This window comes from Salvelinus alpinus, chromosome 26 (genome assembly GCF_045679555.1).
Source record: "Salvelinus alpinus chromosome 26, SLU_Salpinus.1, whole genome shotgun sequence".
Classification (NCBI taxonomy): Eukaryota; Metazoa; Chordata; class Actinopteri; order Salmoniformes; family Salmonidae; genus Salvelinus; species Salvelinus alpinus.
Window position 1 is genome coordinate 2,592,646 of NC_092111.1, and position 24,687 is coordinate 2,617,332.

At 45.1% G+C, this 24,687-nt stretch overlaps 1 protein-coding gene across 8 annotated transcripts in view; it reads right to left on the reverse strand.

Annotated features, from left to right (window-relative positions):
- The window catches only part of LOC139554448 (sodium bicarbonate cotransporter 3-like), a 61,137-nt gene that overhangs the window by 14,515 nt on the left and 21,935 nt on the right, over nt 1-24,687 (reverse strand). For 6 of the 8 annotated variants that reach the window (XM_071367254.1, XM_071367253.1, XM_071367250.1 and 3 more), the window contains exons 2-13: nt 23,556-23,637; nt 21,545-21,685; nt 14,752-14,890; nt 13,975-14,135; nt 13,516-13,704; nt 12,005-12,382; nt 7,956-8,038; nt 5,584-5,741; nt 5,242-5,329; nt 4,854-5,000; nt 4,222-4,331; nt 134-308 (exon numbers count right to left, since the gene is read on the reverse strand). In XM_071367254.1, the coding sequence (XP_071223355.1) occupies nt 134-308; nt 4,222-4,331; nt 4,854-5,000; nt 5,242-5,329; nt 5,584-5,741; nt 7,956-8,038; nt 12,005-12,382; nt 13,516-13,704; nt 13,975-14,135; nt 14,752-14,890; nt 21,545-21,685; nt 23,556-23,637 (1,851 nt within the window). Of the gene's footprint in view, nt 1-133; nt 309-4,221; nt 4,332-4,853; nt 5,001-5,241; nt 5,330-5,583; nt 5,742-7,919; nt 8,039-12,004; nt 12,383-13,515; nt 13,705-13,974; nt 14,136-14,751; nt 14,891-21,544; nt 21,686-23,555; nt 23,638-24,687 lie in introns of all 8 variants that reach the window. The other 2 variants (XM_071367257.1, XM_071367255.1) reach the window with 2 other exon arrangements.

A 24,687-nucleotide genomic window follows, 5' to 3' on the forward strand; every position in this document is an offset into this window, starting at 1 on the left:
GTTTAAATGTATTTGGCTAAGGTGTATGTAAACTTCCGACTTCAACTGTTTTAGGTGATATATCACAGATAGAAGACAAACAGATGTAATCGGAGTTGCATTCATTGATACTCATGTACAAGGACCCACTCACGATGTTGCCCTTAGTGGCCTCGCCCAGCAGCCCCCCGAAGGTGATGACAGGGGACATGCAGGCGCAGTAGAGAAACAGGATGGAGGCCAGACACTGCAGGTTCAACGAGTCCCGGATGTCGCTCCAGTAGAACGGCGCCTTCCGCTTTATATCCATCACCAGGCCTCCAAAGATCCTAGAGGAAGGGAAAAACCACAACACATTGCAGCAGGCTAACTGAAGTAGCAGCATTATACTAATGCGGTAGAGTACACCAGATAACATCTTGTACTTCTGGATTTGGTTTTAATACCATATAGGGGACCATAACACATTTGTCGACTCTTTTGGACCTCAACGCCTTCCTCTTGCAGGAACTGCTGACACACTCCAGCCACATGAGGTCTAGCATTGTCTTGCATTAGGAAGAACCCAGGGCCAACTGCACCAGCATATGACTCACAAGGGGTCTGAGGATCTCATCTCGGTACCTAATGGCAGTCAGGCTACCTCTGGCGAGCACATGGAGGGCTGTGCGGCCCCCCAAAGAAATGCCACCCCACACCATGACTGACCCACCGCCAAACCGGTCATGCTGGAGGATGTTGCAGGCAGCAGAACGTTCTCCACAGCGTCTCCAGACTCTGTCACGTACTCAGTGTGAACCTGCTTTCATCTGTGAAGAGCACAGGGCGCCAGTGGCGAATTTGCCAATCTTGGTGTTCTCTAGCAAATGCCAAACGTCCTGCACGGTGTTGGGCTGTAAGCACAACCCCCACCTGTGGACGTCGGGCCCTCATACCACCCTCATGGAGTCTGTTTGTGACCGTTTGAGCTGACACATGCACATTTGTGGCCTGCTGGAGGTCATTTTGCAGGGCTCTGGCAGTGCTCCTCCTGCTCCTCCTTGCACAAAGGCGGAGGTAGCGGTCCTACTGCTGGGTTGTTCCCCTCCTACGGCCTCCTCCACGTCTCCTGATGTACTGGCCTGTCTCCTGGTAGCGCCTCCATGCTCTGGACACTACGCTGACAGACACAGCAAACCTTCTTGCCATAGCTCGCATTGATGTGCCATCCTGGATGAGCTGCACTACCTGAGCCACTTGTGTGGGTTGTAGACTCCGTCTCATGCTACCACTAGAGTGAAAGCACCGCCAGCATTCAAAAGTGACCAAAACATCAGCCAGGAAGCATAGGAACTGAGAAGTGGTCTGTGGTCACCACCTGCAGAACCACTCCTTTATTGGGGGTGTCTTGCTAATTGCCTATAATTTCCACCTTTTGTCTATTCCATTTGCACAACAGCATGTGAAATTTATTGTCAATCAGTGTTGCTTCCTAAGTGGACAGTTTGATTTCACAGAAGTATGATTGACTTGGAGTTACATTGTGTTGTTTAAGTGTTCCCTTTATTTTTTTGAGCAGTGTATTTATGTTAGCATCGTAATTGTGCAGTCATAACGATCTATACAACATTAAAATCAACCATTCAATATCCGTGGTTATGTGCTGTGCAGTTATGTTCATGACTTGTCACAGTATGTAGGAGTTGTATGCTGTTAATTTTGACTTCATAAACAGTTTCAATGTATTGCCTTAAAAATGTTTAATGAATTTCATAATGAATAACATTTATTTCAAATCAAAGTATATTTGTCACACGCGCCGAATACAACAGGTGAAATGCTTACTTACAAGCCCAATGCAATTAAGAAAACACCTAAAAAAAAAAAACGTAAGAGATATGAAAAACAAATGATTAAGGAGCAGCAGTAAATAACAATAGTGGGGATATATAGGGGGTACCGATTCATAGTCAATGTGTAGGGGCACCGGTGTCGAGGTAATTATCTACATGCAGGTAGGGTTATTAAAGTGGCTATGCATAAATAGTCTGGGTAGCCATTTGATTAGCTGTTCAGGAGTCTTATGGCTTGGGGGTAGAAGCTGTTTAGAAGCCTCTTGGACCTAGACTTGGCGCTCCGGTACCGCTTGCCATACTGTAGCAGAGAGAGCAGTCTATGACTAGGTTGGCTGGAGTCTGACAATTGTTAGGGCCTTCTTCTGACATCGCCTGGTATAGAGGTCCTGGATGGATGTGTTGTTACCTAACCTTACCACCTGGGGGAAGCCCATCAGGAAGTCCAGGATTCAGTTGCCGAGGGAGGTGTTTAGTCCTTAGGTCTTTAGCTTAGTGATGAGTTTTGAGGGCACTATGGTGTTGAACACTAAGCTGTAGTCAATGAATAGCATTCTCACATAGGTGTTCCTTTTGTCCAGGTGGGAAAGGGCAGTGTGGGGTACAATAGAGATCTGTGGGTCTGTTGGTGCGGTATGCAAATTGGAGTGGGTCGAGGGTTTCTGGGATGATGGTGTTGATGTGAGCCATGACCAGCCTTTCAAAGCATTTCATGGCTACAGATGTGAGTGCTACGGGTCGGTGGTCATTTAGGCAGGTTACCTTAGTGTTCTTGGGCACAGGGACTATGGTGGTCTGCTTGAAACATGTTGGTATTACAGACTCAGACAGGGAGAGGTTGAAAATGTCAGTGAAGACACTTGCCAGTTGGTCAGCGCATGCTCGGAGTACACGCGCATGCTCGGAGTACAGACGGTAATCTGTCTGGTCCAGAGGCCTTGTGAATGTTGACTTGTTTAAAAGGTCTTACTCACATCGGCTGCAGAGAGTGTGATCACACAGTCATCTGGACCAGCTGAGGATCTCATGCATGCCTCAGTGTTACTTGCCTCAAAGCGAGCATAGAAGTTATTTAGCTCGTCTGGTAGGCTTGTGTCACTGGGCAGCTCGCGGCTGTGCTTCCCTTTGGAGCCTGTAATAGTTTGTAAGCCCTGCCACATCCGACGAGCATCGGAGCCAGTACGATTCGATCTTAGTCCTGTATTGACGCTTTGACTATTTGATGATTCGTCGGAGGGCATAGCAGGATTTCTTATAAGCTGGGTTAGAGTCCCGCTCCTTGAAAGCCGGTAGCTCTGACCTTTAGCTCGGTGCGGATGTTGCCTGTAATCGATGGCTTCTGGTTGGGGTATGTACGTACAGTCACTGTGGTGATGACGTCCTCGATGCACTTATTGATAAAGCCAGTGACTGATGTGGTGTACTCCTCAATGCCATCAGCAGAATCCCGGAACATATTCCAGTCTGTGATAGCAAAACAGTACTGTAGTTTAGCATCTGCTTCATCTGACCCCTTTTTTATAGACCGAGTCACTGGTGCTTCCTGCTTAAATTTTTGCTTGTAAGCAGGAGAATAGAGTTATGGTCAGATTTGCTAAATGGAGGGCGTTGGAGAGCTTTGTACGTGTTCCTGTGTGTGGAGTAAAGGTGGTCTAGAATTTTTTTCCCTCTGGGTGAACATTTAATATGCTGATATAAATTTGGTAAAACTGATTTAAGTTTCCCTGCATTAAAGTCACCGGCCACCAGGAACGCCGCCTCTGGGTGAGCATTTTCCTGTTTGCTTATGGCGGAATACAGCTCATTGAGTGTGGTTTTAGTGCCAACTTCGCTCTGTGGTGGTATGTAGACAGCTATGAAAAATACAGATGAAAACTCTAGGTAGAGTGTGGTCTACAGCTTATCATGAGATACTCTACCTCAGGTGAGCAAAACTTTGAGACTTCCTTAGATATTGTGCACCAGCTGTGTTTTACCAGAGGCTGTTGTTCTGTCTTGCAGTAAGAGTGTATAACCCACCAGCTGTATGTTCTTAATGTCGTCGTTCAGCCACGACTCGATGAAACATAAGATATTATTACAGTTTTTAATGTCCTGTTGGAAGGATATGTGATTTCAGTTCGTCCCATTTATTTTCCAGCGATTGAACGTTAGCTAGCAAAATGGAAGGCAAGGGCAGATTAGCCACTTGTCACCTGATCCTCGCAAGGCACCCGGATCTCTTGCCTTGAAATCTTTTGCCTTATCAACTCTCCTCTATGCGGCAGTTTCCCAGACACAGATTAAGCCTAGTCCAGGACTAAAAAACAAACTCAAAATTGAATCTCCATTGAAAATGCTTTTAAATCTAGAATTAATCTTAATCTGTGCCCCAGGAAACCTCCCCTATGAATTCATATGTCTAACTCACCGTCCGGTTCTCTGCAGCTCGGGCCCAGCTCCGTGGCCTTCATCCTCCTCCAACATCTCCCCAGAGGGTGAGGCCGACCCATTGGGCTGGGAGGGCATCTTCCTCTTCATCTAAAGGTGAGAGAGTCATTATAAGTGTAGCTCAGTTTGTAGAGCATGGAGTTGGCTACGCCAGGGTCGTGGGTTCGATTTCCGCTGGGGCCACCCATACGAAAATGTATGCACGCATGACTAAGTTATTACAGGGCTGACATATCCTCTACTGCCACCAGGAGGCACAGTCATACACATCATCAAAAACATAATGGAAAACTACCATGCAAGCCAGTGTTCTTCAATCCTGGTCCTGGGGCCTACAGGTGGTGCAGTGCAGGCTATATCTCCAACCTAGTATTAACACATCTGATTCAACTAATTATCAAGCCCTTGACTAGTTTAATCAAGTGTGTTAGTGCTAGGCAGAAACAAAAGCCCGCACCCCTTGTGGGTCTCCAGGATCATGATTGAAGAGCACTAAATATGTGACCAATATCTAAAATCAGGCTTAACTTCAGACATATATATAAAAAAAAATTGTATGGGTTTGTTCATTTTCTGATTATAGGCAAGCTCATTGTCATCTTAGACCCACACCTGCGATGGGACGTTCTTGGGGGGTTCGATTCGTATCGTGGGGTCCCATTCTCCTGGGGGCAGAACTGTCACCTGGTCCAGAAATTCATCTATCCCAGACAGCAGGTCAGTCCGGTCTTTGGCTTTGTACGCCACATCATGGAATATCTACAGAGACATGCAGGAAAGAGTATAGCTTTTAAATGTTGATCTAATTTACTTAAAATGTATCTAATCTGAATGCCACACTTAAGGATCCCCCTAAAGGGAAAAAGTTACACAGTTATTATATTCAATGCATGTCAGGGGGGGATAAAATTCATGTTTATGAATGAATGTTACTAATCCTGATAAGAATATAAAAGAATAATTGCACAAACAGCATGTAAAACATCTCCCCTCCTCTCACCTCATCTGTCATCAGTGTGGCCATGGATCTGCCAATCTCATGGTACTGAGGGCCTTTCCCGTGTGGACCCAGTAGCAGGAACAGAAATCTGCAGAGGACACAAACCATTTTCACACATTAGACTCAACGCAAATATATGTAGATGGGCAGATATAGGCTAAGACAATGTATTTTAATTAAATCCCAACATAAGTGAGTATATTTGGTGATAGGACATATGACTCCAAATACAAATGGTTTAGGTTACTGTAGGAGAGTAGGTGCAAGAATAAAACCTAGAACCAGCAGGTTAGACAGAGAAAGAGCAGTGAAAGAGTGGGTGTAGAGATGTAGTGTACCTACCTGGTGGGCACGGGCACCTCCGTGAGCCCTGTGATGAGGACGGCGGGAGACAGGCGTACGAAGGCGATGATGGGCTTCTCCAGGAAGTCCACCTCACCTACCAGCACGTTGGACGCCTCAGCGCCCGGAGGAATCTTCTTCATGAAGTTCATGTCCACCTATAGGAGCCGAATGGGACAGAGAGACTTTAGGGAGTAACAACTATATAAGAGAGTGTCTTGATGATTGAAGGCTTGATGATGAGTTGAATCGAGAGTGTTAGTGTTAGGGAAAGAGGTCTGCGCAGGAAATAATTCTTCATCCCGCTCCCGCCCACTGGTTTTCATACTGCGCCCTCTAGCTCTTGCTGACTTCTTGTCCGACTCCCACCCGCTCCCGCAAGAACTGGTCCTGAACCCGACCACAGTCCCGCAATGTTATTTTAGGTGTATGTGATGTAGCTCGCTTTGCAGCCCTGGTCCTAGCAATTTTGCCACCCTAGGCAAGATCAAAATGCACAAAAAATAGGCTAATAGGTTAAAATACAAGAGATTCTCACGTGGCCCATTATATTAGGCTATCGTATTATTGTCCTATATCTTAGATATAAGAAAGATAAGGAAACATGTTTAAATTATTATTATTATTATTTTTTTTTTTTTAAACATGTATTTAACCCTTTATTTTTGGCACGAACAGTCTCCATATACTTCCATTCATTTTTTCAACTGGTACCGGGGGACAACATGCACGTGTTCATGAGAGTCTCGCCTTTCCACAAAGGGGTCATATTAGCGAGTAGCCCAAACTGTTCGGATGCTACAGACAGAAGTTGGCAGATCGGCCGAACTGACTTCAGATGAGTCCCAAGACGCTTGTGGGGATCGTAGAACAAACACCGCTCTAGCTCTGCCACCTTTCACCGCAGATGCGGAAGTGCGACATCGGCGGATTGAGACTGATCCAATGCAAAACAAATCTCTAGCTTAAACTGACAGATTTTATGGGGATTTTTTGTATTATGCTAACTAGAGTTCCGCGGGGGGCGCGGACATCGACTCTAGGGTTTTTTAATACAATAGATAACACATACAAAACAGAAAGACAACTGTTCTAAATAATCTGTGGGGATATACCATACAATATTTTCAGCCCAAAGTTTCAGACCCCCACGCCTATAGCATGAAAAATGCCAACCGCACTGCAATGATGTCTGTCGGGACCCGCGGTATGCCAATGGGAATGCAGCTTTATATTGGAAAACACTGGTTTGTTGTATCATTATACAGTATCTACCTGGAGTATCTACCCCCCCCATGTCTATTTCTATGGGCACAAGCACTGTTCACAACCCTCTTGCTGGTGGAGATAACATTTTGTAGGTTTAAATCTTATTTCCTGCAATTCAACACATTTTCTCATGGGGTGCAGAGAAGATTTAGCAGTTTTTAAGCAATTTTTTTGCAATTCTATACATTTTGCCATGTTTAATGTGTATTCATGTGATATTTGAGTGACTCGAACATGGGCTAAAAAAAAGAGCTAAAAAAAAAAAAGTTAGCTGACATGGGCTAGTTGATCTGGACATTTCTGACAAGTTATAAAAAGCCCTCTGAGGTATGCAATGACTGACATGGCAAGAGGAATACTGATGATGCACTACCCAATTTCCAAATTTCAAGACTAAGTTGAACACCGCACTGAGTTCCCCTAGGGGGCGCACCCAAAAGTTTGGGAACCACTGGCGTAGAGGGAGAATATAAGGGCAGTACAGAGCAATGGAGTTCCTTTCGTCACAAGGTCGTTTGCTTGAACTATTTAAGAGAGCTGGGAAACCTTGCCCACTGAGATGGGTCATATCTGCATCTCTCTCTTTTCAAAAACACACACACTATGTCTCCCTCTCTTGATTAGACTCCCGCAGTAAGAGGTTGCTTCTTGGCATACACATGAAAGCTGGTTTGAAGCTGATGACTCCTCATGGCCGCCAGCCTACTTATTACATGGATGAAAGAGTCGTAAGGTGATATAATGAGGGAGAGCTCACTGAACCAAACCCAGTTATTGAATTAAAACACCATACAGTTAACTTTGAGACTGGTTCTTGGTTCTACAAGGCAGGTGATGTTTATTATGCCCAGAGAGTAAGGGCTGTGGATTGATGATGGTTGTCTTGGTCCTCTGGATGAATGTGGCTGATGATCAAATCAAATTTTATTGGTCACATACACATATTTAGCAGATGTTTTTGCGGGTGTAGCGAAACACTTGTGATGTAGCGAAATGCTTGTTGGAAGGTTTCTTAGGAGCTAGAAGCAGAACTGCCATCTGTTTCTTTGCCCAGGAGCAGGGGTTACCTTGCTGAAGTCCACACTGCTCTTATCTTTACTGACCCCAGCTTTGGAGGGCCTCCTGTCTCCGGCCTTGCTGCTGCTATCCAGGTTACTGGGGACAGAGTGCGTGGATATCAGTGGCCCTGAAACGACAAACAGACAGGGGAGTGGCAGAAGAGTGTTAGCAATGTCAGCTCTGGAGCACCGAGGCACCTGCTGCTCAATGCATTCTCGTGGATACTGAGATTAGAATGCCTACTTTTGCTAATATTGTGTTTTTCATATATCACTCATATGCAGACAATTTGCAAAGCATCAAAACACAATACCGGTTCTCATATTTAAAATTTGAGAAGCCTTGATCTATACAAAAATGATGCAGCCATACTCTGATCAATTAATTACAATTATTTTCTATAGGTTCTATTGTATAGGCCCAGACTACCAATGCATACTGCTAAATAGTATTTGATACAGAGTTCAATTTATACGATCTCAAAAGACCTTAATTAATTGACAGCATAATGAAACTTCATTATGGCCTGCAGTGATAAAGGTTCAAGAAATTGCACCTAAACTTCAATGCGCCCTATAGCCATGTGAGGTGAGCCGTACACAGGAAACGCCAGCACTTCAGCGAGGGAGACGTGCATTGAGGAAAGAACCACAGAAATGAATGAACTGTAACATAGCGACACCACACACTCCACTCCCTCGGTCTCAGTCACCTAGAACGTAGAGGAATGTTCAAATGAATATGAATGGGTGACAGTTTCCTCCTTGTGGTCATCCTTGACCTGTGACCTATTCTAACTCGGCCGTGCGGGCAATGAGGCAGCCATGTTGGGACGAACAGAAGCGCTATTGCTCACATTCCCTACAAAGCCCCTGGGAGTGACAGGGATTAGTGGAGATTGCATCCGGAAGCTTAAACCCGGAATGCGCGCTCCATGCTGGACCTCCGGCCATGCTCTATATGTACAGTAAACGAGTTTGACTAATCAAATCACATCATTCCAAAACCAGGGGCACACTGAGGACAAACACTACTGACTCTGATCATTTGTCTTCATCTGCATACCAAGAGCTGACACTACATGTTAAGTGTGGTACTGTGACATGAGTGCTGCCGTGGCATTAGACAGTTCTTACTAAAGAATCCGGCAGTCAAAAGGTGAGCAGGTCTACTGTATATATATTTGCAGCCAAATATATTGGCACCCTTGCACTTTTCTTAATAAATGTTTACAAAAATACAATTTGTTCTGCAATGTTGAAAATCCAATAACAAAAGGTGTGGAGACCAAATGTCATTTTCAATTTCAACTTATTTCATATGAAATAGGGAATTATTTAAGAAAAGTGCAAGGCTGCCAATATATTTAGTCCGCAACTGTATATAAGCCTTGGTAGGAAGACTGATGATGCTCTGACTCCCCTGATGCAGATACAGTGTCGATTGCAGTTATAACTCTCAGGGTCAATTATGTTGTTAGTGGACACTAACGGTGAAGAATAGCCTAAAGTGACCCCAGGGCCTGATCAGGAATGAGCAGCTGCATTCATCGTGTGTGGGATGCAATGAAGGCATTTGACGCTTTATTGAATCTACAATAACTCTCTATAGCCTGCCATTAGGGAGAGGTGGTTTACCAAGCAATTTTGTCGGTCAGATAGCTGGTTTGGGTGTTATAAGGTTTAGCCTAATAGTTCCTACAAATCATCCTACACTTCCTGTCTACGCGAGCATGGGATTCAAACTCAAATGAACGATACTCAGAACGAGGTGAAGTAAGTGTCTAGTACTTGGTATCTTGGCAACTGTTGTCAAACATGGGATTCAAACTTCACTCGAGCGATACTCACAACGTGGTCAAGTACAGTGTATAGTTTCTTGGCAAACGTTGTCTCCTAGACAGAAGTAATGGAAGATTACAGAACCACACTAGTACCTATAATAAGACAACCAGTTGCCCATCTTAAATCATGTTTCCCTCCAAACTAGAAGTCTCTAGTTCTCATGACCCAACCTTCCAGGTTCAGCTCTCTCCTACACACACTGCTATAAATACAGGGGCTAAATACTATCCAGGTCCGGGAAGAACAAAAGTCACTGTGGATGTCACTGGGACTGAGAGAGTTACGTGCCAACGTTAAAACCCTCCCACCACAACCCCTCTCTATGGTTTTATATTTAGCATGCTGTTTGCACACTCCTTGTACTGTAGGCGTCCCTTGCTAGACTCTTTATGGGGATAACGTCTGAGACGTGTGTGTTTATACTCAGGAATTATGGAGGAGACGCCAAACGATGCTGCTCTGGAAAAATACAAGATATTTGAAGTTGTTTAAGTCTGTCCTGGTTGTACAGTATATTCACAATGGGACAGTCATGGAGAGAAGTGACAGTAACTGGAAAAATAACCCAGAATATGAGACCTGTCGACTCATCTCTTACACTGACTAGACAGGCCTCAAGGGCTGGAAAACTTGCAGTCGATTAAACGCCTTCAGGTTATCATTTTAGGACTGAATGAATAAAAAAAGGTTTGCAATGAAAAAGTGGACAAAGAAATCATCACCGAACCAGAGTGAAAGGTGAACTTTTTTTCTCACTGGCCCAAACATAATTTCTACTGGCCCGAACATGGTGTAGTTAAAATGCATTGGGGTCATACAGGGCCTATAGGTTGGCATGCGTTCTCTCTATGTTTAGCTAGTAATAGGCTACATTTGGTTATTATGGGATGTATTAAAAAGCTGTGGAATAGAATCTAGCAATATCCTTATTTAGAATTGCATTGTATTAATTGCATTTACTTTTGTTTCTAAAGTATGTTATTTTGAGAAGATCTAAGAATAGGACGCTTCCCCATTACGACAACTGCCTTTCAAAAGAGAAGATATTAATCTGGCTAAAGTAGGCTAGCCAAGATGAATGCCAGGTGTCTTTTAATCAACACTAGCCAGCATATTGCTAGTACTATATGTTCACTATTGAAGGTTTACTTTTATAAATACATTTTCCTAAAGGAAATGGATTGGTGAGCGCTTCTTTTTATTCTGGACAGCTCACATGTGAACGCATCAGCTTACAGTATGTACTGCTCGAGAAGTTGACGCGCGAGGAGCGTGGTTGAATGAATGGCCAATCATATTGCTCAAATATAAAAATTGCATGACTTTTCCACGTGTAGTCTTCAAATGGTTTTCAAGACAGCGACAGAACAGATAATCTTGGTTAACCCCAAATTAAAGTTTCATGTAGTAAGCTGCTCGATTCTGGGTCCATACGTGTTGAGAGAAGAGATGAAGAGATGCTAGAACGAGGAGCAGAACCAGAACGAGGAGCAGAACCCGCTCTCTTTGCAAGTTATGGGGCCGAAGATCCCCTCCCATTCCCGAAATTCGAAAGATGCTTACACCTGCCAAATCGTGATATGTCCAAATAACCAGCTACAAAAAAACAAACACCAGAACTACTGCTGCTCTCTATCCCACGCATCCCATTCCTTCCCAAGAGATTCTACGGTACCAGCAGGTAAATGTCAAACTGGAATGCCAAAATGCACAGAGAAGTTACTGGCCCAACACACATTTTTACTGGCCCCGGGACAGCGGGCCATCGTCAATGTCGGACACTGCAGAACTATGGTATGGTAAATGATAAAACACAATTACCATTCTCGAAAAGAGCCATGCACACACACTGAGCAAAGAGAAGTGGAGGGACCAAGCCAAGCAAGGTGAGGGTAGTGTGGAAGGGCTGGATGAAGAAAGGTGGAGATAGAGAGAAAGGAAAGTGAACAATAAATAGTCTAGGAATGGAGCGAGATATGAGAGAAACGGAGAGTGCAGAAAGATGTTTTGATAGAGAAACAGAGAGGCATGCAAGAATGGAATAAGGTAGAGAAAAACCGAGTGAGGTGGAGAGTGATAGAGCTGTGTGAGGTCTTGTTGAGTCAATAGAGGGGTATAAAAAGTGAACATTGCTGGTGATTGATAATAGATTTATGGTAGGGTAGAGAAGGAGGGCACAGCCAGCATGCTGGTGCTAGTGTTCTCTGTTCAAGCCGTGACTCACACTGGCAGGCTACACAGATATTTGCCTTCTAAGGGCAGCTGCTGGAGCCCTCTAGTGTGCAGCGACGGTTGCTGAGCGGAATACGCCTCCTCATCCTTCGTAATGGCGGTGGGTGGCGACTCGTCGTCCTCAGGCGGTGACACCACCACCTCCGGGATGACCTGGCGGACCGGGGCGGGGCCAGAAGCGCGGGGAGGGTTTGGGGAGCGGCGGGGAGTAGGGGGCGTGTTCTGGGGGGTGGTGAGGGGCGAAGGTCCGGTGGAGGGCCCCCCGGTGGAGGTGGAGGAGGAGTTTGGCAGGAGGAGGTTGAGGAGGATAGAGATCCGGGACTCTCGCCTCTGGGACAGGTTGGAGACGGAGGCCCCCGGCTTCAGGGAGTGGCGGGAGGCGGAGAGGCCCTCCCCTGGAGTTGCGGGAAGACACAACAACAAAGAAGGGAGAGGAGGGAGAGAAGAAAGGGAGGAAAAAGAATAAGGAGGGTAAAAGGAGAAACATATGAGGGAGGATTTCATCAGAGAGGTGGTTTTAGGGGTGCATTATCTGGGGGCAGAAAGAAGGTGAGGGGAGCTTGGGAGGAGTGTGGTTAGAGAGAGACAGAGGTGTCGAGAGGTTCTTGCAGGGGAAAGGTGAGGTGTCCACACAGAACAATAAGCTTGTCCACTCACCAATCACACAGTGACATATATTGTACTAAGGGAGAGCATTTTGGGTAGAGAGATGCTTGCAGGCAAGAGAAGAGGTGCACATACAAACACAGAACCACAAATATTTCATATCGGTCCACTTGTTTGGTATACATACAGTGCAAGCAAGCTATGCAATATATGACATGTCACACATATTTTATACCCAGGCAACACTGCATTTAATGCATTGAATAAAACAAAATGTGACAGTAGGACAGAGACCAGAGAGCATTGGAACTGTAGCACGAGCTAATTATTTAATTCACATAAACAGTCACACACACGATCATCTGAGTACACACCACAACCTGAGGTCATGCTCAATAAACAAAACCTATCGAATGCAAGAAGAGCATTACCCCAACCATTCTAACATGGAGTAGAAGCCATTGTTAATTCTCAGAAGCAAAACCCTGAGACAGGCCAGCCACACGCACCATCGCACCCAGATTTCTCTTTCACAGTGGGGCGTAGTAGTTGTCTCTATGTGGCTTATGTCCTCATTGTAGCATCTACTCACATCACTAGTTTGACACCTCCTGAACAGCCATGGTGGATTTGGTCTTGTGTGGCTCAGTTGGTAAGACCACGGCGCTAGCAACGCCAGGGTCGTGGGTTGGAATCCCGCTGGGGCCACACATACTAAAATGTATGCACTCACTGTACTGTCAGTCACTCAATAAAAGCGTCTGCTAAATGGCAAACATCACATACATGATTGTTGTGGTCATATGTACGAGATGCTGTCAGCTTTCCTTTTTTGGAATTACCAAGGATTACAAAGATTATTTCAACGCCCTTCGAGGATGAGGAAAAAGAAATGGAGTGTGCGCGGCGCAGGGGATCTCACCATTTCTCTCAAGCAAGAACGGGTCTGAATGTTTCTTGCCTATGTCTGCGATTGAGCGCACCAGCGGGATGCGGTTGCTGAGCTTCCTCTCGTTCTGGTGGTGGTGTCTCTTCAACATGGCCTCACGCACCTTCTGACGCAGCTCCTCCTTCAGCTGGCCAGACGCCACCATGCTGTCAATCAACATGTCTGGACACACATGTGAACACACACACAGAAACGGGCACATTGTATTGCCTTGTATTGTTGTTAACTTGGAGGTTTACACCATTGGCACGCACACACACACACACTTGCAAATGAGCTTGCATACACACACACACACACAGAGAGATCAATTCAATTTCACCTTATTCAACCAACTTTTTATCATTGTTTATCATTGTTTACCTCTGGTGCACACACAAATCTAGCTAATCCTATAGCATGCAAATGTGTACACACTAACGTCTTCTGTACCTGCAATCTCCTCGATACAGGTGGCCCTCATGTCCAGCATGACAGTGCCGTTGAGGATGCAGCTCCTCAGCTCAAACAGGCTGTGTAGAGACAGGGTGGCCACGTAGGGCTTGCTCCAACGCTCCCCTCCATCTTCCACGTCCTCCTCAAACTTCAACCACCTACACAACACACACACACACACCAATATGGCTTCGATACTCATACTTCCATTTCCCAAACGCTGTCTAAGAACAACTTGAGCAGAAGACAGACATATTGCCTTGCCTGGAGGTGTTCACTTTTGAGAGGTAATGGAAAACCTTTTATTCCGTTTTTTAGGCTTTTAACTCGTTTTTTTAAGATCGGTAAATTGCTGTGTATTTGTGTCTGAGCCCGTGAGCGTAGGCTGACAATGTCTGGGATGGTGATGGTGCCATGGCTATGGAGGATGACTAAGATAGACTCACAGTCAGACCTGTAGGCAGTAGAGCTCTGTCAATCTTACCCATTAATCACACATTCACATACAAGACACGTAACCATTCCCCAACAGTCTAGCAGCAGTACAGTTTTAGCTTTTAAAAAGTTAGTTCCCCTGAATCTTTTACCACATTCTAGGAGACTACTTCAAAATTAGTTAAAGTCATCAACGTTTCAGGGAAAACCTACGGCACCAATAAAGTGCTGTTGAGTCTAGACCTGAATGAACAAAGAATGGCATAATAACACGGCCTCTCTAAAGCCACATGGACCCTGGAGTATGGAGTCTGGAACCTGGGCTGGGCTGTGACCTACCTGGCGGTCTCCTTCCACTCAGTGGCGCTCCCATCCCTGAAAGAGAGCTCGTCCAACTCGGTGAACAGGTCATGGGGGACGTGCTCCACATCATCATCCTCGGTACCCAGGATGAACTGCACCCGCTGGGAGGGTGTGTCTAGATGGATGGGGGAGGCAGGGAGAGATGACAGGAGATATAGAGATGAGGAGAGTGTGGGAAGAACGGGAGCCAAAGCTTAGCTTCTGAATGGAGTGCTGTGAATTCCTCTGCATTACAAAGAGTGGAATAATTAAATGTGGTGTGGTGGGAGTAGAAAAAGGTAAATGTGAAAGAACAGAGCCAGAACTCAAGTCTGAGTGAATCAGCAAAACAATAACGTCAGAATTGCTCCCTTGTTTCTGGTTTCACCAGCTGGATTTAGCAACTGATATTTTTGAATTTGGTTGTCATATTGACAGGTTTGCTTGCAACAAACTACTTATGACACAAGGTGAGACGCAGATGCAGACACAGGAGGCAGATGGTTGTCTTACAATATGTATGAATCCAATAGGGGAAGGCAAGAGAATGGTCGTGGACAGGCAAAAGGGTCAAAACCAGACCAGAGTCCAAAAGGTACCGAAGGGCAGGCAGAATCAAGGTCAGGGCAGGCAGGCGGGAAAGTAGTCCAGATTCAGGCAGGGGTCAAAACAGGTAGGACGATCAGAAAGAGAATAGCATAAGGAGTACAGGAAAAACACACTGGTTGACTTGACTAACATACAAGACAAACTGGCACAGAAAAACAGGAAACACAGGAATAAATACACTGGGGAAAATAAGCGACACCTGGAGGGGGTGGAGACAATCACAAGAACAGGTGAAACAGATCAGGGCGTGACGCTAGCTTTTAGCCTAGTGTTTGATATGCAATCCGGTTTCCTCGTATTTAATAGTGTTGAGTGTCCTGACAAGAACGCAAACTTTTCTAGCAATAACAGGTGAAAATGGGGCATAATCAAACATTTGGATGTATCCAAATGACTGAGGAAGCGGCGCAGGTACAGAGGACAAAGAGCCGGACGCCTGGTCAGGACCCGAAAAAGGCGAGTGGGAAAGCTGGCGTTACCGTCAATACTACTCGCCAATGTGCAATCATTGGACAATAAACTAGACGAGGTAAGATCACAAATATCCTACCAATGGGACATCAAAAACTGTAATATCCTATGTTTCACGGAATCGTGCTAAATGACGACATGGATATTCAGCTAGCGGGATACACGCTGCACCGGCAAGATAGAACAGCACACCAGTAAGACGAGGGGGGGCGGTCTGTGCATATTTGTAAACAACAGTTGGTGCACGAAATCTAAGGAAGTCTCTAGATTTTGCTCGCCTGAAGTAGAGTATATTGTGATAAATTGCAGGTCACACTATTGCCTAGAGTTTTCAGCTATACTTTTCGTGGCTGTTTATTTACCACCACAGACAGATGCTGGCACTAAGACCGCACTCAGTCAACTGTATAAGGAAATAAGCAAACAGGAAACCACTCACCCAGAGGCGGCGCTCATAGTGGCCGGAGACTTTAATGCAGGGAAACTTATGAATCAGTTCTACCAAATTTCCATCAACATGTTAAATGTGCAACCAGAGGGAAAACAATTCTAGATCACCTGTACTCCACACACAGAGACGCGTACAAAGCTCTCCCTCGCCCTCCATTTGGTAAATCCGACCACAACTCTACCCTCCTGAATCCTGCTTACAAGCAAAAATTTAAGCAGGAAGCACCAGTGACTCGGTCTATAAAAAAGAGGTCAGATGAAGCAGATGCTAAACTACAGGACTGTTTTGCTATCACAGACTGGAACATGTTCCAGGATTCTTCCGAAGGCATTCCGAGTACACCACATCAGTCACTGGCTTTATCAATAAGTGCATCGAGGAAGTCGTCCCCACAGTGACTGTACGTACATACCCCAACCAGAAGCCATGGATTACAGGCAACATTCGCTCTGAGCTAAAGGGTAGATCTGCCGCTTTCAAGGTGCGGGACTAGCAAGAAATCCTGCTATGCCATGCGACGAACCATCAAACAGGCAAAACGTCAATACAGGGCTAAGATTGAATCATACTACACCGGCTCCGACGTTCGTCTTATGTGGCAGGGCATGCAAACTATTACAGACTACAAAGGGAAGCACAGCCGCGAGCTGCCCAGCGACACGAGCCTACCAGAGCTAAATCACTTCTATGCTCGCTTCGAGGCAAGCAACACTGAGGCATGCATGAGATCATCTGCTGTTCCAGGCGACTGTGTGATCATGCTCTCCGTAGCCGACGTGAGTAAGACCTTTAAACAGGTCAACATACACAAGGCTGCGAGGCCAGACGGATTACCAGGACGTGTGCTCCGGGCATGTGCTGACCAACTGGCAGGTGTCTTCACTGACATTTTCAACATGTCCCTGATTGAGTCTGTAATACCAACATGCTTCAAGCAGACCACCATAGTCCCTGTGCCCAAGAACACAAAGACAACCTGCCTAAATGACTACTGACCCGTAGCACTCACGTCTGTAGCCATGAAGTGCTTTGAAAGGTTGGTAATGGCTCACATCAACACCATTATCCCAGAAACCCTAGACCCACTCCAATTTGCATACCGCCCCAACAGATCCACAGATTATGCAATCTCTATTGCACTCCACACTGCCCTTTCCCACCTGGACAAAATGAACACTTACGTGAGAATGCTATTCATTGACTACAGCTCAGCGTTCAACACTATAGTACCCTCAAAGCTCATCACTAAGCTAAGGATCCTGGGACTAAACACCTCCCCCTGCAACTGGATCCTGGACTTCCTGACAGGCCGCCCCCAGGTGGTGAGGGTAGGTAGCAACACATCTGCCACGCTGATCCTCAACACTGGAGCTCCCCAGGGGTGCGTGCCCAGTCCCCTCCTGTACTCCCTGTTCACCCACGACTGCATGGCAATCATAACTCCAACGCCTTCATTAAGTTTGCAGACGACACAACAGTGATCACCGAGACAGCCTATAGGGAGAAAGTCAGAGACCTGGCCGGGTAGTGCCAGAATAACAACCTATCCCTCAACGTAACCAAGACAAAGGAGATTATTGTGGACTACAAGAAAAGGAGGACCGAGCACGCCCCCATTCTCATCGACGGGGCTGTAGTGGAGCAGGTTGAGAGCTTCAATTTCCTTGGTGTCCACATCAACAACAAACTAGAATGGTCCAAACACACCAAGACAGTCGTGAAGAGGGCATGACAAAGCCTATTCCCCCGCAGGAAACAAAAAATATTTGGCATGGGTCCTGAGATCCTCAAAAGGTTCTATTGCTGCAACATCGAGAGCATCCTGACTGGTTGCATCACTGCCTGGTACGGCAACTGCTCGGCCTCTGACCGCAGCCATAAGAAGTTAACCATATCTACATGTACATACTACCTCAATCAGCCTGACTAACCGGTGTCTGAATGTAGCCTCGCTACTTTTATAGCCTCGCTACTGTATATAGCCTGTCTTTTTTTTTTACTGTTTTATCCCTTTACCTATCTATTGCTCACCTAATACCTTTTTTGCACTATAGGTTAGAACCTGTAAGTAAGCATTTCACTGTTTCTGCGCTACTATCTTCTTGGGAGGGAATTTGACCTGCACACAGACCATAGAGCCCTGACCTGGATCCAGACCATGAAGGACAGGAATTCTCGTGTGACCAGGTGGTATCTAGAGCTCCAGCCCTTCAGGTTCTGTGTCCGTCACAAGGCAGGAAAAGAAAACGTCTCTGGAGAGACCTGAAAATAGCTGTGCAGCAACGCTCCCCAAGATTCGAGGATGTAATCACTGCCTAATGTGCTTAAGCAAAGTGCTGAGTAAAGGGTCTGAATACTTGTAAAGGTGATATTTCAGTTTTTTGTTTTTTTATGCATTTGCAAACATTTCTAAAAACCTGTTATTGCTTTGTCATTATGGGGTATTGTGTGTAGATTGATGGGGGGGGGGAGGGGGGGAATTTAAACAAATCTATTTCAGCTGTAACGTAAAAAAAAATGTGGAAAAAGTCAAGGGGTCTGAATGCTTTTTCCGAATGCAGTGTACAGTCATGGCCAAAAGTTTTGAGAATGACACAAATATTCATTTTCACAAAGTCTGCTGCCTCAGTTTGTATGATGGCAATTTGCATATACTCCAGAATGTTATGAAGAGTGATCAGATGGATTGCAATTAATTGCAAAGTCCCTCTTTGCCATGCAAATGAACTGAATCCCCCAAAAACATTTCCACTGCATTTCAGCCCTGCCACAAAAGGACCAGGTGACATCATGTCAGTGATTCTCTCGTTAACACAGGTGTGAGTGTTGACGAGAACAAGGCTGGAGATCACTCTGTCATGCTGATTGAGTTCGAATAACAGACTGGAAGATTCAAAAGGAGGGTGGCGCTTGGAATCATTGTTCTTCCTCTGTCAACCATGTTTACCCGTTAAGGAAACATGTGCCGTCATCATTGCTTTGCACAAAAAGGGCTTCACCGGCAAAGATATTGCTGCCAGTAAGATTGCACCTAAATCAACCATTTATCGGATCATCAAGAACTTCAAGGAGAGCGGTTCAATTGTTGTGAAGAAGGCTTCAGGGCGCCCAAGAAAGTCCAGCAAGCGCCAGGACCATCTCCTAAAGTTGATTCAGCTGCGGGATCGGGGCACCACCAGTACAGAGCTTGCTCAGGAATGGCAGCAGGCAGGTATGAGTGCATCTGCACGCACAGTGAGGCGAAGACTTTTGGAGGATGGCCTGGTGTCAAGAAGGGCAGCAAAGAAGCAACTTCTCTCCAGGAAAAACATCAGGGACAGACTGATATTCTGCAAAAGGTACAGGGATTGGACTGCTGAAGACTGGGGTAAAGTCATTTTTCCCCTTTCCAATTGTTTGGGGCATCCGAAAAAAAGCTTGTCCGGAGAAGACAAGGTGAGCGCTACCATCAGTCATGTGTCATGCCAACAGTAAAGCATCCTGAGACCATTCATGTGTGGGGTTGCTTCTCAGCCAAGGGAGTGGGCTCACTCACAATTTTGGCTAAGAACACAGCCATGAATAAAGAATGGTACCAACACATCCTCCGAGAGCAACTTCTCCCAACCATCCAGGAACAGTTTGGTGACGAACAATGCCTTTTCCAGCATGATGGAGCACCTTGCCATAAGGCAAAAGTGATAACTAAGTGGCTCGGGGAACAAAACATTGATATTTTGGGTCCATGGCCAGGATACTCCCCAGACCTTAATCCCATTGAGAACTTGTGGTCAATCCTCAAGAGGTGGGTGGACAAACAAAAACCCACAAATTCTGACAAACTCCAAGCATTGATTATGCAATAATGGGCTGCCATCAGTCAGGATGTGGCCCAGAAGTTAATTGACAGCATGTCAGGGCGGATTGCAGAGGTCTTGAAAAAGAAGGGTCAACACTGCAAATATTGACTCTTTACATCAACTTCATGTAATTGTCAAAAAAAGCCTTTGACACTTATGAAATGCTTGTAATTATATTTCAGTATTGCATAGTAACATCTGACAAAAATATCTAAAGACACTGAAGCAGCAAACTTTGTGGAAATTAATATTTGTGTCATTCTCAATACTTTTGTCCACGACTGTATAAAAATAACACTTAAACTCGGAACGCACAACTCGTCGATCTGGATGGGCTATTGCAGCAGAGGACCACACCGGATTCCACTCCCATCAGCTAAAAAGTGGCTGCAGTGGGCACACGATCACTAACAATGGACAAATAAGTAGTGGAAAAACATTGCCTGGTGCGACGAATGCTGTTGCGTCATGCTGATGGCAGAGTCAGGATTTGGCGTAAACAGCATGAGTCCATGGACCCATACTGCCTGTTCTCAACGGTACAGGCTGGTGGCGGTGGTGTACTGGTGTGGGGAAGATTTTCCTGGCACACTTTAAGTCCCTTGATACCAAGCAACAAACATTTCCGACACCTTGTGTCGGGCTGTTTTGGAGGCAAAGGTGGGTCCGACCCAGTACTAGACGGGTGTACATAATAAACTGGCCGGTGAGTGTATATTGTATTTGTGTTGACTCATTTATTTGCTATTATTTGATTTTGAGGACACTCTGTCTTGTTATTTTGTACATAATTGAGGCCAATACTGGGTTGGGGGGGGTTGTGGGATGGGTTGGGTAGGGATCTGTATGCTGCACTCTCATGTAGCATGTTGTTCTGTGTATGTGTTGAGGGGAGTGATGTTCTGTGTGGGAAGGAGGGGTAAAAGGGGCTTAGTTGTCATTTTTTGGGGGGGATGCTTGTGAAAATTAAGAAATGTCAATAAATAAAGTAAATTGTTACAAATCATTTGGGGGCAAAAGCTGAATTTGTGGTGGGAGTTTTGCGTTGACACGATTCCAATACATTATGATTATGTCTACCGGTACATTAGCGCGACACTAAAAGCCCTGACTCTTTATCCAAATTACCCCATGATAGCCTACCTGTATGTAGGGTAACAACATAGATTTAAGTCTATTTAGCCATATGTTCCACCACACATTTATTCAATTGCATGAGGAGATGCAAAAAAGGCATCAAGGAAGGTATATCCTCCCAACAATTTAATGGATGAAAATTGTTAACCTATTAAATTGTTGTCAGCAATTTGTCAGCCTATAAAGTGTCTGAAGTTTACTATTCCTTTAGTCAGCACCTCTACTAACATTTCTAACAGTCAGCTGATGCTTTTAACTGGACTTTAAGGTAGAAGTTAGTTACCATAAGTGGGGTCCTCCTCCTCCTCGCGGTCCTCCTCCCGCTCCCGCCTCTTGCGGTGGTGTTTGTGGCCTCTGCGGTGGTGCCTGCGTTTGCTCGCCCGGCCCAGCGGCACATGGACCCCGACATAGACTGCCCTGTGGCCTGAGACACACCACACCAAACCAGAGAGAGATTTACAGGTTACCAGGCTCCATTTCCTGTGAATAACCTACTTAGACAGGAAAAAATACCATCACTTTTTTCATATTTGTTTATTTTCCCTGTTTGTTGGATTCTTGCTCTGAAATGCAAATGTCCTAGTTTTCTGTGCCAATAGACGTTTTGGGAGGATGAGACATTTCTACTTTGATTTGAGAGATACTCTGGGAGAGCTGATGAAAACCAGACATAAGAGAAGGGGAGAAGGAAAAGATAAGAGAAAGACATGAGTCTAACAGATGGATATACAAAGAAAAAGAGAAGGGCGATAAGAGAGAGGGATATAGTGTTTGAGAGGAATGAAGAGAGACAAAAATACAAGAAACAAAACAGGGGAAAGGAGAGGGATAATGAATAGAGAGAGCGAGAGAGAGAGAGAGAGAATGACAAACTACAGAGAGAGAGAGAGAGAGAACAGACACAGGCCTGGGGAATACAGTACATTTGGTAATGATGTTATTTGCAAGCTGCATTCTCCAGACGTGAGCCGCAATGACACTTGCTTTAAAACCCTCTCCTGTCTCTGCCTCGTTCCCAGGAGAAGGACCACAGAGGATTAGTTTCAATAACAACTGGCTCGCTGCCAGCTCTGTTTCTAAAATAATTATAACTCAAATATCGCCCGCTTCCTGGAAAAACCTTGTATCTCAGTTTTTGTTTATTTAGATTTTCCTACATAAATTGAAAGTAGTCATTCATTTCATGACATACACATTGACCTCTAATAAAAAGTTACTCATCATACTGTTTTGTATGACCATAGACAGTCTACTGACCATTTAGTACTCTCTTAGTCAACCATACCATGTACTTTACTGCAAGCTCCAATGAAACATGCAGCCTATTTCTGCCTGGGGAACTAGGCAGGTGATTGGTAGGCGTTCTCAGTACCCATTAGAGATAATCACAGGTCGTGTTTGAAATCCCCTGGAATGTACAGCTCAGAGAGAATGTTAGCTTTGTTACCTAGACAGGCCAGATAATCAGAGGCCAGATTTGCGGCTAATCAAAGTGATAGGCAGAGAATGTTTGGGTTATAAGGAGACACCACTGTGTCAGACACCACCGTGTCATATGCACAGTACTTTCATGTGATACGACTACAATATCACAGCTGATACTATCCCAGCAGGCAAAACTGTTTGAAATTATGTCATACCCAGTATCTGGTTGCAATGACATCATTTCATCCAGTTTTGCCCACCGGGATAGCATATCATACCATTGGAAGTCCTTTTGAAATTTAAACCAAAGCTTGACGCTAATTTGGGATAATTTTTTTATATAGCCGGATATTCCAACCAGCAACACAGAGTATCCAGCTGGACTTGAATAAAGGTGTACACGACAGTTAAGCTCAATTACATTTGCAATATGTCAGTGGGCTCATGTTTGTCTGGCTAATGAACATACCCTTCTGGAAAGCTGCAGGTGAGGAGAGCCAGGCTTTAATCTGCCAAGGCCCCCTGAGAAACAAAACCAGCAACACCTGTTCTTTCTATTCACAGCATGTATCTAGGCCTATAATGTGGACAGGAATCATCCACACAGAGACAGAAAAACAGGCATCTAGACACAACAGTAATAAAGGCAGGTACACAAACTGGTACATTCACAGAGGCTGACTGGAACCAGGGTTGAGTTCAAATCCACTTCAATTCAATGCAATTGACTGAATTTAGCCAATTCAACTGGCACACCATTTCTCAAACACATTGCACACAGAAATTAACACACATGCATAGACATACACAAAGGTACAGTAAGTTGGCAGGGCTGTATGGACCAGGGAAGAAGTCTAGACGAGACTTACTCTCCAGGTCTTCCGTCTCATAGTTGGTGTTGGTGGTGGAGCTGGTCTTCCCGAGGTCAATGATGGCCTCCTCGTCCAGACCCTAAAAGAGATGGAAAGAAATGTTAGGCCTTAAATGGACCAATAAACTGACAGTTGAAACCGCGACTGAGCCAGAGGCGTATAAAAACGACTTTATAAGACCACCAGACTGGTATCACAGCACCTCCAGCCATTAGTATAGGTACCACCGAAATTACCAACAAGATGGATATTTGTCTGATATTCAAAGAACAACAGGAACAACAGCTTTTGGTGCCTTTGCAGAGAACAAGCTGCTGTGACACAAAGCATTTCAGTGTGTTTGATTTGATTTCAGGATTATCAGTCTATTATTATGTATTGTCTTCGGGATTAGGCCTATTTGACAGTATTCCTTCACCTGGGCTAGGAAATGTTAGCCTGATCCCCCATCCTGACCACTGCACTCTTGTTTTGCTTCATTTAACAGAATCCGTGCAGCAAAACAGAATACCGTACGCTCGTGAGATCAGGATGGTCATACGAGGCTAGAGATTCATATTTTTCCATCCTCTGAAGGAAAGGTAATGGTACTTTATCACAAGCATGTTCCAGGAGATCTTTGTTGTGAGGTACACTAGGGCCCTCCAATCCAAATCTGGACCTCGAAGCCAGTTCTACTGCTTAAAAAAGAAAATCCCCTCTAATCAGGAACTGATTTAGACCTGGGACACCAGGTGGGTGTCATTAACTAATTATCAGGTAGAACAGAAAACCAGCAAGCTCCGGAACTTATAGGGTAAGATTTGAATACCCCTACACTAGGGGGTTAGGCCTATATGTGACTTGTTCACAGGAGAGGCATTTGAACGTAATCCTTTTTTTTTTCTTACAGAATGCGTTTTTTGGCATAAATGCCTTCTGGAACATGTGAACTTTCATGTGCCTTAATAACAAACTTGTATGCCATCTGTAAATACAAATAAAATTGTTAAATTACGATCCTACTTGGTTTTGCCACGGAAAAAGGAAGGAACCTTCCCGCTAGCCACGATTGGCTGAGATAATGGATGGGCTGGATATGCCGAGAGATGAGTTCGGATTGGTAGCACGTGTAGCACGTTTCCGTCTA